General features: G+C 51.5%; 1 protein-coding gene across 6 annotated transcripts in view; it reads left to right on the top strand.

Annotated features, from left to right (window-relative positions):
• Positions 1-7575: 7575 nt before the first annotated feature.
• IGDCC4 (immunoglobulin superfamily DCC subclass member 4) overlaps positions 7576-16594 on the top strand; it is a 37832-nt gene continuing 28813 nt past the window's right edge. For all 6 annotated transcript variants that reach the window (XM_067750744.1, XM_067750750.1, XM_067750774.1 and 3 more), the window contains exon 1: positions 7576-7690. In XM_067750744.1, coding sequence (XP_067606845.1) covers positions 7621-7690 — 70 coding nt within the window. In that variant the 5' untranslated portion in view covers positions 7576-7620. The remainder of the gene's footprint in view (positions 7691-16594) is intronic.

Here is a 16594-nt window from a genome sequence, read left to right as displayed (position 1 = left end):
GGCCATGCTACATGGCTTGCGGGATCTTTGTTCCCTCACCAGGGATTGAACCTGGGCCCTGGCAGTGAAAGCACGGAGTCCTAACCACTGGACCGCCAGGGAATTCCCTCAATGTAGACAATTTGGGGGGGAAAAAAAAAAAGCACAAAGAAGAAAATTTAAATATCCCATAATTCCACAAAACCATTAGCATTTGTTGTTAAGAAAGGGGTGAAAAGTCATCTCAGGGTGAGAAAAGACCCATCCCCCTGGCTCAGAGGATTTGAGCAGCGGTATAGTGTGGGAGATGGTTTTGAATATGAAGGGTGAAAATATTCTAAACATATCTACCTTTTGTATCTTCCTCAAAGGGGGATGAATGACCAGGAAAAGGCAATAAATAAAAGCTAGAGAAACATAACAAATACATTCATTAAAAAAAAAAAGGGGGGGGTGAATGAAAGAGGCAGCAAGTGGTTCCAATAGTGAACCCAACCCAGTAAAGACTCTAGCAGCTGTTCTGGTTATCTAGTAATAAAAAACAAACACCCCCAAACTTAGTGGTGTAAAACAACAACAAAGCCATGCGTTATTATTACTGTTGCTCACAGTGCTGGGGGTTAACTGGTGTCAGGGTCTCCTACGTGCTTGCAGTCAGACAGGGGCTGGGGCTGTGCACTGGGAAGGTTTCCTCACACATTTGGCTCCTGGGCTGGAACAGCTGGGGCTCCTCCACCACCTCTATCTCCACGGAGTCTCCCCACATGGTCCCTTCTCTCCAGCATGGCAGCATTAAAGTGGCCAGACTTCTTACGTGGTGGCTCAGGGATCCAGAGCCACGTGTCTCCCAGAGAAAGCCAGGTGGGAGGTGCGGCTTCTTTTACGACATACCTCAGAAGCCATGCAGTCCCACCTCCATGACATTCAGTCCTTTAGAAATGAGTCACTTACGCCAGCCTCTGTCCAAAGGGAGGGGAAATAGACTCTACTTGAAGGGAGGAATGTCAAAGAACTTGTGCACCCTCCGTATCTGTGGGCTCCGTATCTGCAGATTCAACCAACCACGGATGAAAATTAAAAAAAAAAAAAATCCAGAAAGTTCCAAAAAGCAAAACTTCAATTTGGCATGCATTAGCACCTATTTACATAGCATTTACATTTTACTTAAAGCTATTTTTAGGGTAATCCCTGGTGGTCCAGTGGTTAGGACTCTTGCGCTTTCACTGCCAAGGGTGCAGGTTCAATTCCTGGTCAGGGAACTAAGATCCTGCAAGCTGCGCGGCCAAAACAAAACAAAACAAAACAATTTATATAGCATTTACATTGTATTAGGTATTATAAGTAATCTAGAAATATTTTAAAGTGTATGGGGAGGTTGTATGTACTTTATTTGCAAATACTATGCCATTTTATATGAGACTTGAGCATCCACAGATTTTGGTATCCCGGGGGGTCCTGGAACTGATACCCCACAGATACCGAGGGATGAGGGGCGGCTGTACTTTAAAATCACTACAGTGGTAGATTCTGATATCTATTCAAGAATGATGTGAACGCCACAGATCCCCACAGCTCATCCTACAGAGCGAGTGGTTCATAAATTCTTGATTTAGGGTCATAGAGTCTACTGAGGTCTTAGAGATTACTCAGACAAACGCTTGCCAACACTATTTGATGCTCAAACCCCTTTCACAGTAATATGCTATTTGAGAACTCCCTTAGTGATTTAAAACACTCACCATTTTTGCATGGTATATGATAAAAGAGTAACTTTTTTAAAAAAAACATTCATTTAAAAAACATTCACCGAGCTCTTACTATATGCTGTGTGCTGTGCTGGATCCCAGGAAAACAAGAGTAAGCAAGATACACATGGTTCCTGCCACAAGGAACTTACTGTAGGACAGTAGAGCCAGACAATTTAATGAAGTATATTATAATAAAGTGTGCTAGATGCTCTGACAGAAGTACCAACTCACTAAATAATTTCTCTGGTTCTGATCTCTCTGTTCAGATCAAAATGGCATTTCTAGGGTTTTAACATTTTTCACTTGGTTGCCAGGCCAGGCAGACACGTCACACTCAAGATGTTAAAAGAGCAAATTGTCTCCCCTCTCCTCTGTCTGGCTCTTCCCTCTGTTCTCTTTATTTGATAATGTCCCATCCACCTGGTCAAACTAATAAAAACAGCAGTCTTCTAGCCTTTTCCCAGTTTCTAGACCCCTATGTTGACCTGTTCCCAAGATGTTACCTCTCTATTAGACTATCTCAAAGAAGTTATTTTAAGAAAAAGAATTATAACAGTATATTGTTAATTGAGGACAATTTTAACATTTAATTAAACTGAGTTAAAAAACACTCTACCCTATTTAAGGAGTGATGGGTGCTGATTTTAGTCAGCAAACAAAACTAAATGGGGACCAAATGCAAGTTGAAATTTCATCCTATGTTGTAGGATAAAAAATAGACAAAAATTGCTTTCATTTTATGATTGTATTTTGTGCTAAAGTGAAAAAAAAAAACCTAAAAATTTTGAGTTTTATTTCTGAAATGTGAAATATAAGATTTTAGGATCTATTGCAGGGGTCCCAAACCCCCGGGCCGTGGACTGTTAGGAACTGGGCTGCACAGCGGGAGGTGAGCAGCTGGCAAGCCAGCGAAGCTTCAATTGCTGCTCCCCATCGCTCCCCATCGCTCAAATTCGTCCATGGACAAATTTTCTTCTGTGAAACCGGTCCGTGGTGCCAAAAAGGTTGGGGACCACCTATCTATTGGGAGGTACTTGTCAACAAATAACATATTACAGATACAATCGGTCTGACTTTCTGGTAAATAAAAACCCAGATTAGATTGAATTATCATTAGACTTTATTTTTTTAAACACTGGCTTTTGACATATGAGTCACTAATGACTTTGTTGTTGTTGTTGTTTTTAACATTTATTTATTTGGCTGCACCAGGTCTTAGTTGCGGCAGGCGGGCTCTTTAGTTGCAGCATGTGAACTCTTAGCTGCAGCAGGCATGTGGGATCTAGTTCCCTGACCAGGGATCGAAACCCGGGCCCCCTGCATGGGGAGTGTGGAACCCTATCCACTGTTCCACCAGGGAGGTCCCTCACTAATGGCTTTTGATTAGAAGACTATAACATTCTTTTCTGATGATGATCAACCACAGATAAATTTGCAAAATTATTATTCTTTCCTCAGCATTAGAGTTTTGTAGTTTAGCCATCAGTACTCCTCATGCTTCCTGTCATAGATCTCGTGGTCCAACGTGGCTATTAATTAAACAACCTATAAATAACTAAGACTGAAAAAAATTTAAGCTGTTTAATGGTAGAAACCGTGACAGTGTCCATCGGCCCTCCACCCATGAACCCCCCCGCACCACACATGCACCTGGAGGTGTTCCATGGTACCATTTGAAAGGGGAAAATAATAGAATACCTTATTTATTTATTTTTAATATATTTGTTTATTTGTTTTTGGCTGCGTTGGGTCTTCGTTGCTGCGCGTGGGCTTTCTCTAGTTGTGGAGAGTGGGGGCTACTCTTCATTGCGGTGCTTGGGCTTCTCATTGTGGTGGCTTCTCTTGTTGCGGAGCACGGGCTCTAGGTGCGTGGGCTTCAGTAGTTGTGGCACACGGGCTTAGTTGCTTCACGGCATGTGGGATCTTCCCGGACCAGGGTTCGAACCCATGTCCCCTGCATTGGCAGATGGATTCTTAACCATTGTGCCACCAGGGAAGCCCTAGTGATTGATTTAAAAAGAAAGAAATTAAGACCAGTGCCATATCCACTTTTAATGGTATGAACTCTTTGGAACTCCTGGTTGGAAATGTGCATCATCCCCCAGCCCTCTTATTTTTCTCAGTGATGCAGCTGAGGCTCAGGGAGAGGAAGGAAGTTGTCCAAGGTCCCAGAGCAAGTGTGTAACAGAGGAAGGACGAGAACCATGGCTCTTATTCCTTACACTGGGTTTGGCTGGCCTGAGCCTGTCATACCTCACACCTGCTCCCCGCCCATAGCCTGTGTGCTAAGATATGAATGCAGAGAAATTAATTGGATTTGTGTGTGTGGCTTATGGAATTAGTGACACTCTTTATGTGGTGACAGATTGTTTGTTCATTTATCCATTCGATTGATCAACTGCTTTCTAGGCAACATGCAAGGGACTGCTCACCCAGCCCCGGTCTCCCTGTTTGGCTTCATCTCCCACCCCTGCCCTCCTGCCCAGTTCACACCTCCTACATTCTGCTTATACTGGTTCAGGTATTTGTTTCCTCCAGAAGCTTTCTCTGCCTTCCCCAAGTTTGGCCTGGGTGCCCTTCCTCCCTGCACCCCGTCCCAGCCTGTATCACACAGTATTATAGTTGCCTGTCTACTTATCTACAGGCTAAGTAGGCTCACTTCTCAGAGTAAGCACCATGCAGGCAAGAACCATCTCGTTCACCGCCCTGCTCCCAGTGCCCAGGGCCTGACCCATAACAGGTGACCTGTGAATATCAATGCAGTTAATTATTGGCTCTGCCATTTCCTGTGCCCTCATGCCACACACAGGGCCTCTGCAGAGGGTGTTTCTTCCCCCCCCACCCCTCATATCCTCACAACTCCCCACCATCCCTCCTTAAATTGTCAAGACCTAGGTCAAACATCTAAAACAATCAACAATTCTGTAAAGACTTTTCCCTCAACAGTCCCCTACCACACACGGTTAGTCCTTCCTTCTCTTGCTCCCATTCTCCCTGCCATCTCATGCCACTTAGGACACAACTGTCCCTGTGAGCAGTGACTTGTATCTTTTATGCTGGCCCCCTGGCACCTACACAGTGTCAGATACTGGTCAAGATGCTTAGAATTCAGCAGTGAACCCACCACACAAAAATCCCTGTCCTTGGGCTTCCCTGGTGGCGCAGTGGTTGAGAGTCTGCCTGCCGATGCAGGGGACACGGGTTTGTGCCCCAGTCTGGGAAGATCCCACATGCCGCGGAGCGGCTGGGCCCATGAGCCATGGCCACTGAGCCTGCGCGTCCGAAGCCTGTGCTCCACAACGGGAGAGGCCACAGCAGTGAGAGGTCCGCAAAAAAAAAAAAAATCCCTGTCCTTACAAAGCCCACTTTCTAGTTGGGAGGGCAGACTACAAATAAAATAAGTAAAACGTAGAGCATGTTAGGAAGACGGGACTAAAGACTGTTAGAGACTTCCCTGGTGGCGCAGTGGTTAAGAACCCAGGAGACCTGGGTTCGAGCCCTGGTCCGGGAAGATCCCACATGCTGCAGGGCAACTAAGCCCGTGTGTCACAACTACTGAGCCCGCGAGCCACAACTACTGAAGCCCGCATGCCTAGAGCCCGTGCTCTGCAATGAGAAGCCCTTGCACCGCAATGAAGAGTAGCCACCACTCACCGCAACTAGTGAAAGCCCCTGCGCAGCAATGAACACCCAAAAAAAACCACAAAATAAAAGTCGAGATATGGCGGTGGGGGATGGGAGGAGTTGTGAGGATATGAGGGGTGGAGGACAGAGCTCCAGACCTGCACTAGCTGGGCAAAGGTCTAGAGGCTGGAGGGAGGGGACTGACTGCTATCAAGTTACAGCAAGGAGGCTGGTGTGGCTGGAGAGGCAGTGAGCAAAGGGGATGGCGTAGAAGGTGAGGTCAGAGAGGTAAAACAGCCCTCCAGATCACATAGGCTTTCCGGTCATAAGAAGGACGTTAGCTTTTGCTCAGAGCTGAGAGGCACTGGTGGGTTTTTAGCAGAGAAGTGGCATGATCTCGTTCCCATTTTAATAGGATCACTCGATGCTATATTGAGAAAAGACTGAAGTGGGAGAATGATATAAACAAGTGAGGGGCCTATTATGACAATCCAGGTGAGAGGTGGTGGTGCTTGGATCAAGGTGGTAACAGGAAGGTGAAGTGTGAAGGATGTGAAAGTGAAGAGTTAAGAATGGCTCCAATGATTCTGACCTGAGCATCAGGGAGGATGGAGCTGCTACGATCTGAGTTGGGGGAGACTGTAGAGAAGCAGGTTTAATAGGGAGGATCAGAGCTCAGTTTGGGACCTGTTAAATTTGTTTTTGTTTTTTAAAATTTTTTGGCCAAGCTGAGCGGCTTGCAGGGATCTTAGTTCCCTGGCAGTGAAAGCACGGAGTCCTAACCTCTGGACCACCAGGGAATTCCCTGGACAGGTTAAATTTGAGATGCCTATTAGCCAATGGAAATGTTGAGCAGGTAGATGGATACACAAGTCTGGAGTTCAGGGGAGATGGTCCAGGCTGAGATACAAACGTAGGCATCTTCAGCATAAAGATGTAATTTAAAACCTTGATGACCAGATGAGACCACTAAGAGAAACAAGTAGGAGTGATGGGCTAAGTCAAATGCTGCTGATGGGCCTGGCAATGAATGAATAAATACCAGATCCCTTTAGACCCGCAAAGTGCTGGTCATTATTGAGGGTTAGCTAGCAACAGATGGGTAAAGTACCTTCTGGGTACAGAGACAAAATGGCTCTAAGCCATGGGAACACTGGAGATAGAGGGGATGAAGAACCATGGCGTCTTGGTCTTGGAAAGGACATTAAATAGGTTATTCAATCTGTACTCTTCTCCCTACACTTTGCCTGATCATTGAACCCCTGGCTTTAGAAAAAGAACTGTTTGTGGGATACTGAGACAACCAGTCTGGTTAGGACAGAGAAAGCACAGTTGAAAAATGAGTGGGAAATGACCTTCTGGAGTCAGAAAATCAGGGTTCAGGTCCTGCATCTGCTGCTCCCTAGCCTTGGGTTCTTAAGCAAGTCACTTCACCTCCTCCAGCCTCAGTTTCCCTGCATGTAAAGATGGGAGTAATCAAACCTTCCTTGTCTCTCCCAGGGTTGCAGAGAAGTCTGAGTGTGGCAGTGCTTGGGGTAGAGTAAATGCCCTGCTGCGGTTGGTTATTCCAAGAGCAAAAGAAGCAGGTCCAGAGAAGCCATCAGCTTGGAACGGCGAGGTAAATGGGGATGAGGAGGGAACTGCCATGTCCTCAGCGGGTCTGCAGGTGGAGAAGCTAATGAGGATTCAGGCCAGGACCTGGGCTGGAATGGACTGGCTCAAGTGGCAAGATGGGGTCATCGGACAGAAACCCAGGCCTTGAATCTGCCTCCAGTGAGCCTGGAACCGAGATGTTGGAGACCCTGAGGCAGCGGCAGAGAAAAGAAATAGAGACACCGAGGCAGAAAGAGACCCCGAGACAGAGAGACGAAGAGACAGACCCAGAAACAAGCTGCCCAAATGGGGGGGCCCATGGCGATCCGGAGAGGGCGAGGCAGAGGGGCGCAGACCCCAGCAGAGCTGAGATCCTGCGCGGCGCAGGTCACAGCGCGCGGGCCGGAGTCCCCTGCGGGGCCCGACCGGCCGCGCCCGCTGGGCGCCCCCGTCCGGGCTGCTCGCTCAAGATGGCGATGGAGGGGCGGGCGAGCCGGCGGCAGCCCGGGCCCCCGCGCCGGCCCCCGCTCGGGCCGGGGCCCCCGAGGCCGCGCCCCCGCCCGCGGCGCCGCGCCTCCCCGGGCCACTGAAGCCCGGCGCGCCCTCCCCCGGCAGCGGCGGCTGAGGCGCGGGGAGGAGGAGGCGGCGGCGGCGGCGGCAGCCCGGGCCCGGCCCCATGGCGCGGGGGGACGCTGGCTGCGGCGGCAGGCTCCTCGCGCTGACCTTCTGCCTGCTGGCCGCGCGCGGTAAGGGCGGGCGCTGAGGCAGTGGCGGGAGCGGCTCCGGGGTGACTGTGCGTCGGCACCCGGGGCTGCGCCGGCTGTGGGGCCGGCGCGTCCCGAGTCCCGAAAGAGCGCTGGGGCCGGGGGGGTGGGCTGCGCGTCCTTGTGCCCGCGATGCGTGCGCTCTGGGGTCTGCGAGCCGCGGCCGGGGACGTTTGCGGCGCGTACTTGTCCGCAGGGGGTGTGTGTCCTTGGTCTGCGGAGTCCGGAATGAGTGTGAGTGTGTGTGTGTGTGTGTGTGTGTGTGTGTGCGCGCGCGCGCGCGCGACCGCGTGCAGAGAGTGGGGAGGGGGCTTCTGTGCGGCGTACGTGTCCGCAGCGCGTGGCCGGTCGCGGCGTGGCATCGCGGGCCGTAGCTGAGGTGCCGGTGGTTTGTGCGGGGCGGGCTCTGCCTTTACCGCGCGTGTCTCCGGGTTGGGAGTGTAAAGGGGGGTGTGTGTGGGGGGGTGTCTGCACCTCCATTTGTGTGTCGAGAGCGTGTGTAATTGTGTTTATGGGGCTGAGCTAATATTTGGCCTTGGCTTTCGGAGAGTGTCCATGCCCTTGGTGGGGGGACAGAAGCATGAGATTGCGAATTGACTGGGAATAGTGGTGATAAAATACTCAACTTTGTCCGGTGGGTGTGGTCCCTGAAGCTGGGTGGGGCTGGGCGGAGGGGGTGGGGAGCGCGGGAGTGTTGCCCCCTCCGAACCCGAGGCCGGGAGTGGGCTGGGGGAGGGCGCAGGAAACCAGTTGCTTTCGTGGACATGTCCGACACCCGCTCTCAGGATGGGACGCGTGTCACTCCTGCCCCACCCCCAGGGGCAGATCTGAGAAGCGTGGACGGGGTCAGCAAGGCCTCCTCCAACCCCCCACCTCAGTGCGAGGTGAGGGTGGGTTAAAGTCAGAGTTGCCCTCGCTGGAGAGAGGACTGGGGATGGGGTGACGGAGTCCCAAGCGTCTCTGCCTAGGGAGCCTTCTTCCACCCCCAGCCCTCTCCCTTTCGGTCCTGTGTGCGTTTCGGGGCGGCCCGTGGGCTAGGTGGTTGGTAGGGCTGGGGAGGGGGATGGGCTGCCCGCTTTGTTCGCCTAGTTCTCGCCTTCCCAGCCGAGGGGGGAGCTGAGGATGTGTCCGGAGCCAGTCGGGGAGGGACTTGATGGTGGGGGTGGGGAGGGGGATTTCTCTCCAGCTGCTGTGGCTTTCTAGAGAGACTCAGCCAGGCCACGTGGGAAGGAGGCAGGGACGGCGGAGGGGGGAAGGAGTCTCCGCCTGGCCCGCCCCGGCCCATCTCCAGGAAGCCCAAACAGCGGGTGGGAAAGTCTCGGGAACTACTCGGACCCCCTCTCTGCCTACAAAGACACGCCCCTTTTCAGACCTGACTGCGGACCCGGCAGGAGGCCGCCCGGGGGCGGGGTCCCGGCGGCTAGGCTAGGGAAGTGGGGGGCCCGCGGTTGTCAGGTGGAGGGGGAGGGGAAGTGCCAGAGAGGCGTCTGTCCTCCTGGAGGCCAGGGGATTAACGAATGGTTGGGCCCACCCTCTTCTGCTCTTCTGAGAGCTCCGGACCGGGCTCGGGGTCATCTAGCAAAGCGGAATCAGGACTGGGAACTGCACTCACTCGGGCATTATGGAGTATCGGTGGGGCCTCCCTACGAGGGTCTCAGTTTCCTCTCTGGGGTTCCCGAGTGCACAAGGCAGGGGCAGGGCCCGAGCTGGGGCTCCCTTGGCAGCAGTGTGCATGGCTGAAGCAACTACTCTGCTCGCCCTCCGTCCTAAATCCTTTGAGTGTGCAAAGCTCGTCAGGCTTGGGGACACTCCTATAGAGTTCTGACTAGCCTCCCCGATCTGGACGGAGGCCATTTATTCATTCATTCAACAAATATTTACTGAGTACCCTTTTCGGCTAGCACGTGACTGGTGCTTGAAATATAGTAAATAAGGAGGAGACTGACAGGTAGTCTAGAAAGGTCAGGAAAGGCTTCCTCCAGGAAGCGGTAAATAATAGAGCTCAGTGCAGAGGGTCAGTTGGCCCTGCAGGAGAGTGATGATGGGGTGAGTTTTTCAGAGAGAACAGCATGTGCAAACGCTCAGGGGTGACTTCGTTTAGAGCACTGAATGAAGCTAAATCTGGCTGGAGTTTAGAGCACAAGGCAGGAGGGTGGGGCAGGTTAGAGAGGAATGGGACAGGGGCCACAGAGTGTCAAAAGAGAAGGCTGAAGATGGAGGCTGGACCCAACTCATGAAGGGGCTTGTAAGCCCCACCAAGGTTTCTGGCCTGAGAGCCTGCATGAGCCATTGGAGGGTTTTAAGATCAGCTTTGCATCAGCTCACTCCAGCCGATGTGGAGAATGATTGGACAGGATGGAGGCAGGAAGCTGCAGCTTCTTGGGAGGCTGTGGTAGTAGTCCAGAAGAGAGGATGTTGCTGGCAACTAGAGTAGTGGCAATTGGGATGGCTACAGTGGATTCTAGAATATTTAGGAAGTAGAATCGGCAGGATGTGAGGATAGATTGAGTTTGTAGGGAGTGAGGGAGAGAGAAGTAAAACATAATAGACACTTCAGCAGCCTCGACATGGCAAAATGAAGGGCTGGTGTTGGAGTTAAGATAGTGACTGCCCGTCTCCCCCGAACACTGCTCTTGGGCCAGGGCTTGGGAACTGGGGAGATGTATGCGAATGGGACTCCTGTCTGGGGGTGGTGGTGGGATGCCAAATGCTCTGTTTTCACCACATGCAAGAAGTGGGGTTCTCCCTTCCACCCAGTCAGAATTTGGGGGGTGGTGATGCCAGAGGTCAGTAGCAGGAGGGCTCTAAGAACAAGAGAGCTGCTTTCTCCTCACCGGGGAAACTCCCCCCTCCATCCCTTTCTCAGCCCAGAAGCTCAGAGACCAACTTCAGTTAGTTGGGGTGTTGGGACCCTCTCTGACCTCATCTTGGAGGTTAGGAACCAGGTCAAATATATTGTCTTGGCCAAAAAGTTCGTACGGGTTTTTCCATAAGAAAAATGTTACGGAAAACCTGAACAAATTTTTTGGCCAACCCAATAGTTTCTCTTAATAGTGAATCTAAATTATCCAGAAGTTATCTAAACCTTCATTGATCCTGTATGTATTTTCATGGCCCAAGTAAACATACATTATGTGTAAATCAGCATTTCCTTTCTTTTCTCCTAAAGGTACATTGTTTCAAGTTGAGTAATCCCACAATTAGCGTCATTGAATGTCAGCACTGAGGGGAACTTAGAAATAATTTTAGCATGAACCCATTTTACAGATGAGAAAACTGAGTGACTTCCCAGAGTTACATGGATGGGGACTGAACTGGGACTGGAACCAGTCTCCTGGCTCTTGGAGCAGCCGTACTTTCCCGGGATTTGGTACACATGAATGCAAGTTCAGTCTCTCTTCACCCCCTCCCCCTCACCTGAGAAGTTATCAACAACTTTGGGCTTGGCCCCCCTCAGGTGGTGTGTTTGGGTCTGGGCTCTGGAATCCACTCTGCTCCACCCATCCCCACCCACCGCATCCTGTTCTGCCTCCGCTGTTTCTGAGGTACAGAAACCAGACTTGACACAGAATTCCAGATGCAGAACAGATGTCATTGCCAAGCAGGCCTGGGGGCTCCCAGCTCCCCGGGTTGGGGGGAGGGAAGAGAAAGAGTGGTTCTGATGGGGGAGGACCCCAGCCCCAGCCTGGTCAGAGGTGGGTGACGGCACCTGAGGGGAGAGAAGAAAACCAGAGAGAGGATGACCTAGGCCTGACGTCCTTGTCCTCGGGGCTGGCTGTGCTGCCAGCTAAAAGTGCCTCACTGCTGAGGCTGAGGCATTCCTCTGGAATTGAGGGGCTGTGGGGTCACTGTGGTCCGGGAAGCCGAGGCTCAGTAAATTCTCTCTCAGGTGCAGACCTGAGCATGGAAGCTGATGCAGAGCCAAGACTTCCAGATGGTTCCATAGGGGCTCATTACCTTGTCACTTAGTTTGGAGCTCTGGCAAATGAATGGAGCATAGAGAGACAAGGTTGGGCACACAAGGAAGGTATTTTTTTTTTATACATCTTTATTGGAGTATAATTGCTTTACAATGGTGTGTTAGTTTCTGCTTTATAACAAAGTGAATCAGCTATACATATACATATATCCCCATATCTCCTCCCTCTTGCGTTTAAGGAAGGTACTTTTAATCAGACCATCCGTATAGCAGAAGAGGTGAGGTCGTGAGCTCCCCAGTCCTGGTAATGTTTAAGTAGAAGAGTTTCTTTCAATGTGAGTTTGCTGTTCTTTCTCGGTGCTGCTTTTTTTTTTTTTAATTTATTTTTTGGCCACGCCAGGCGGCTTGCGGGATCTTAGTCCTTAGTTCCCTGACCAGGGATGGAACTTGGGCCCAAGGCAGTGAAAACGCGGAGTCCTAACCACCAGACCACCAGGGAATTCCCCGTCTTGGTGCTTTTTAAGCATTTTGTTACGTGTCTCATAGGTGCCACATAGTGTGCTAGGCAGTTTCCACGTATACTATCGACATCATCCCCAGCCCTGAAGGGAGTTCCTATAATTTTTCCAGATAAGGAAACTGAGGCTTGGCAAAGCATGAGGGGCTCTGTGTCTTATCTTTTTGAGTGTGTCTCCGCATGTCCACTCATCTTTTCAAGAACTGTTTATTGAGCGCCTACTATGTGCCAGACAGTGTTTTAGGTCCTAGGGAATTAGAGTGCTGACTAGGACAATAATCTTGGGCTTGTTGCCTCGCTGGCAGAAAGGCAAGTCAAAAATCTAGAGTGCTAATTGCAATGACCCAGGTGCCCAGGGTCCTATGGGGCAGAAAAAAGGAGAGGCGTCTAAATCAGACCCCAGGATGGCACAGCTACTGAAGGAAGAGGGAGCAGCATAGGCAACGCATGGAACAGCAGTGTGCTTTCAGAGAACGGGAAGTGGTTTAGTCTGGTGGGGACCCAGGGTGACAAGGAACAGGAGGTAGGCAGGTCAAGCTGAGTGGCTTTGCTCTCAAGTCTCTCAAGTCTGCTGAGGCTGAGCCTGTCTCCTGAGGATCACAGACGAAGGGAATGCTGCCTTCCCTGTGTCCCAGGCAACCGTCCCAAGTTCTCCTTCCAGCTGTTGTGGGAGGGGCTTAGTGTGTGGTATGGGAGGTGGCCAAGGTGGGGGGCGGGGAAGGAGGTTTCTGGAAGAAACTGGCTTGTGTCTCCTAGGAGAGGAGAGTGGTGATGGCGTCATGGAGAATTGCCCGTGTGGACCGAAAACAAGTTGTAAATCTGGTGGGCCCTGAGATTAAAAAATGACAAGGCATTGATGTTTGTGGCAAGTTCTTGGCTTAATGAAGGAGGCATCTCGGCTTTGTTCCCCACCCCATCCCCCAGTCCCAGGAACTCTCAGTTCCTGAGAGTTCACTGAAGAATGGAGCCCTGGCTTATGCCAGGCCCGCACTAGTCCCACGAAAGAGCACTGAGCTGGCCCTGGGGCTCAGCAGCGAACCTCCTTTCTGTCTGGGTTCTAATTGGCCTCATAAAATCTAATTTATCCTGTAAATGGGTAAAATAATGTCAGAAGGAGGAGATTGAGAGATGGCCCTGGGGCTCCTAAGCATAGAAACTCCACGTCTCTGGCAGGGTCCCACCGAGGAGACTGAGGAGAAGGGATTGTGGGAGAGGGAGTTCCCCTCGAGGCAGAACGCTGGCCAACAGCAAGTGTCCGCTATGTCCACCCAGTCCTTAGGGGGAGCACTGAGAAGTGCTCCTGGGAGGGCCTTGGTGGTCCGCCATGACAGGGGATGGGGGTGGTGGTGGCAGGAAAGGGACAGCCACGAAACCACTGGACAAACAAGGGCCACTCCCCAGAGCATCACTTTTCCAAAAAGATTTGGTGGTGTAGGAACCACATTTACATTAAAACAAACACTGCTGTGTAATGGAATAGGATGCAAAATGTGCCAGAGGTTTCAAAATAAAAACATTTCGGGTAGTCAGCAAGCCTCCTGAGTACGTTCTCCTCTGCCGCTGGGAGAATTTTGGTGAAAATGAGAAATGTGGCAACTCTTCATTTTAAGACTGGGGAAACCGAGGCTGAAAGGAGGAAAGCGGACCCAATGTCATACAACCCATGATGGACCCAGAACTCTGACCCCAGGCCAAGGCTTGTCCCGCCACATCCCATGGTCCGCCTTAGGCAAGAAGGCAAGAGGAAGAATGGCTAAGGGACCTCCAAGTGGCTACATGATGTGAGACCCAGGAAAACCCTTCTCTGGGGAAGGCAGGGGCAGCTTCACGGAGGGATGTGGCACCTGAGGTGAGCCCCTAAGGATGCACGTCCTGGGCACAGAAGTTGGGTTGGGTGCTGGGGCAGAGAGAACCCTCTTATTTGGGAGCAACTGTCTCCTCAATGCTGGGTTCACGCCCAGGATGTCCCCAGACTGTCTCCCAGAGGGGTGAGAACCTCCCCTTTGGGGCCTCGGTTTCCCCATCTATAAAACGAGCAATCTCAGGCTCTGCATACGTTTCCATCAACGTGGGCCGGCTTGGGCTCCTGGCACAGCCCTGTACCCCCCCCAGGGATCCCGGGTTCTCCCCACATCTACATCCCTGTTGGTTTCCCATTCCCCATTGCCTTGTTGGGTGCTGGGCTCCTCCGAGGTGGGGCAGCCAGACATCTGCTGATCCATGAATATTCAGGAAGGGAATCGGAGCCTCCTCTGGGCTCCCCAGCAAGCCCCGGCCCCTCTGGCCGCCGTCCTGCCCGCAGGAGCCCAGGCTGCTGACAGACCCAGCAGCTGCTCGGGCCCCAACTGTTCACATTGTTTGTTCAGCGCAGCGGGGGATTTTCCAAGCCCCGGACGTGCTTTGGGGGGTAGGGAGGCTGCCGGAGGGCTCAGGGATTCGTGTCATGTGGGGTTTTTCTCCCCTGAAACTCAAACCGACTGCTCAGCGGCTGGAATGGGGCAATTGGAAGCCACTGGGCTGAGAGCCCGGGCTGGCCTTCCCCCCACCGTGTTTGCATCAGAATCTAGGGCCTCAGATAGAGAAGGGACTGGATGTTAAGAATAGCGATTTGCATTTGTACATCCCTTTCCAGTTTACGAAATGCCTTTAAAGAATGAGCTCCCATTCTTTGACTGATGCCCGTTAGGCTCTGGGCTGGAGACCTGACCCACATCATCTAGTTTAATCCTCACAGGCTCCATAGTATCGCCTTCATTTTTACAGATGTGGAAACTGGGCCCCAGAGAGGTAAAGTGGATGGTAGGTGGAGCAGCAAGACTGGAACCTTGACCTTCTGCCCCAAGGTCAGATGCTCTTTCCACCCCAGCACATGGCCCTCAGTGATGCGAATGCCAGTTTGGTTTCCCCAGTTAGACTGGAAACTGAGTGAGGGCAAGGGCTGCCTTCTCCTCGCTGCACCCACTAGTAATGCTGAGCCCAGCTGTGTAGCTGGAGGTGCCAGTGGAGCCTTTAAGAAAGGCAGAGGCCTGTTCAGACCCTGTCTGTCTGTCCTTCCCACTGTGGTATCAGAGGCCTGGCTTCTGCCCTGGCCTCCTTATCTCAGCCAGTTAGGACCTCTCTTCTCCCCTCAGTCTTGATCCTCTTCAGGGGTTTAAGTGTTGGCATATATGTGTGTCCAGGTGTTGATGAGTGTGGCAGAGACGGGGGGAGCACGTGTTTAGGTATGGCAGGTCGTGTCTACAGTTTTGTGTGTGTGTCTAGATGATGTTCTGTATCTGTTCAGGAGTAGGTGAGTCCAGCTCACTGAATAATCCTACCATCATAGAATCTTCGACATCACCCACTACATTGGAGTAAACTAGAGCCCAGAGGTGGAAGTGACTGGCCCAAGGCCACACAGCTAGACTGTGACAGAGCCGGGGCTAGAACTGAGGGTCGCCGGAGTCCTTAGCCGTTGTGCTTTCTGCATGCCCCTCACAGGGCTCTGTCAGCCCTGGCCTGCCTTGTAATGAGTGTCCTCACCTCTGTCCCTAGCTCACTCGCAGACACACCACTGTGCCTTTAAGCAAGGTGTCAGGCCAGAGGATAAGAGGGCACCTCGGGCCATTAAGCTTTTATGGGACAGGAAGGCAGCAGGTCAACCGTCTGGAAGATAAAACTGGAAGAGAACCAACTATTTCTCTATGAATAACGGTTACTGGGCCTTGCTGAGATGTTGGTTAAAATGATAAACTTGTCATTTGTGTGTTTTTGCCTTGACCCTGGGATGGCATTCCCTTCCTCCATTGTTCTCCTGCTCTTCCCTTTGTGGCCAGGGCAGTGTTGGAGCTGCAGGCTCTTCTGGGGCATCTGGAGAAGGTCAGGGACTGGGTTCTGCACTGGCTTGCTGCGTGGCTTTGGGGGAATCAGCTGCAGGAAGGAGAGCTTACCCCTCCCAGTCACTGCGGCAGAAGTGGTTTGGGTGATAGTGGTCAGGACGATCTGTGGGATTCCAGGAGAGGGAATGACATTACTGAGCCCCAGTCCTGTGCCAGGCCAGCCACTGTGCTGTACTCCTTTACCACACAGCATCTCATTGAGCGCTCACAACAGCCCTCTGAGGAAGGAATGACTATGTCTTTTTAAATTGAAACGCAATTCACATACCACAAAATTCACCGTTTAAAGTGTACAAATCAGTGGTTTTAAGTATATTCACAAGGTTGTGCAACCATCACCACTATCTAATTCTAGAACGTTTTCATCACCTAAAAAAGAAACCTTCGATCCCTTCGCCATCTCTCCTCACTCTTCCCTCTCCCCAGTCCCTGGCAACCATTAACCTACGTTCTGTCTCTATGGATTTGCCTACTCTGGACATTTCACAGAAATGAGATCATACACTATGTGGCCTTTCGTAACTGACTTCTTTCACTTTGAGGAAAGTTTTCAAGGTTTATTCATGTTGTAG

The sequence above is a fragment of the Pseudorca crassidens genome, chromosome 1 (genome assembly GCF_039906515.1).
Source record: "Pseudorca crassidens isolate mPseCra1 chromosome 1, mPseCra1.hap1, whole genome shotgun sequence".
In the NCBI taxonomy this organism is placed as follows: domain Eukaryota; kingdom Metazoa; phylum Chordata; class Mammalia; order Artiodactyla; family Delphinidae; genus Pseudorca; species Pseudorca crassidens.
This window is presented reverse-complemented; position numbering and strand designations above follow the sequence as displayed.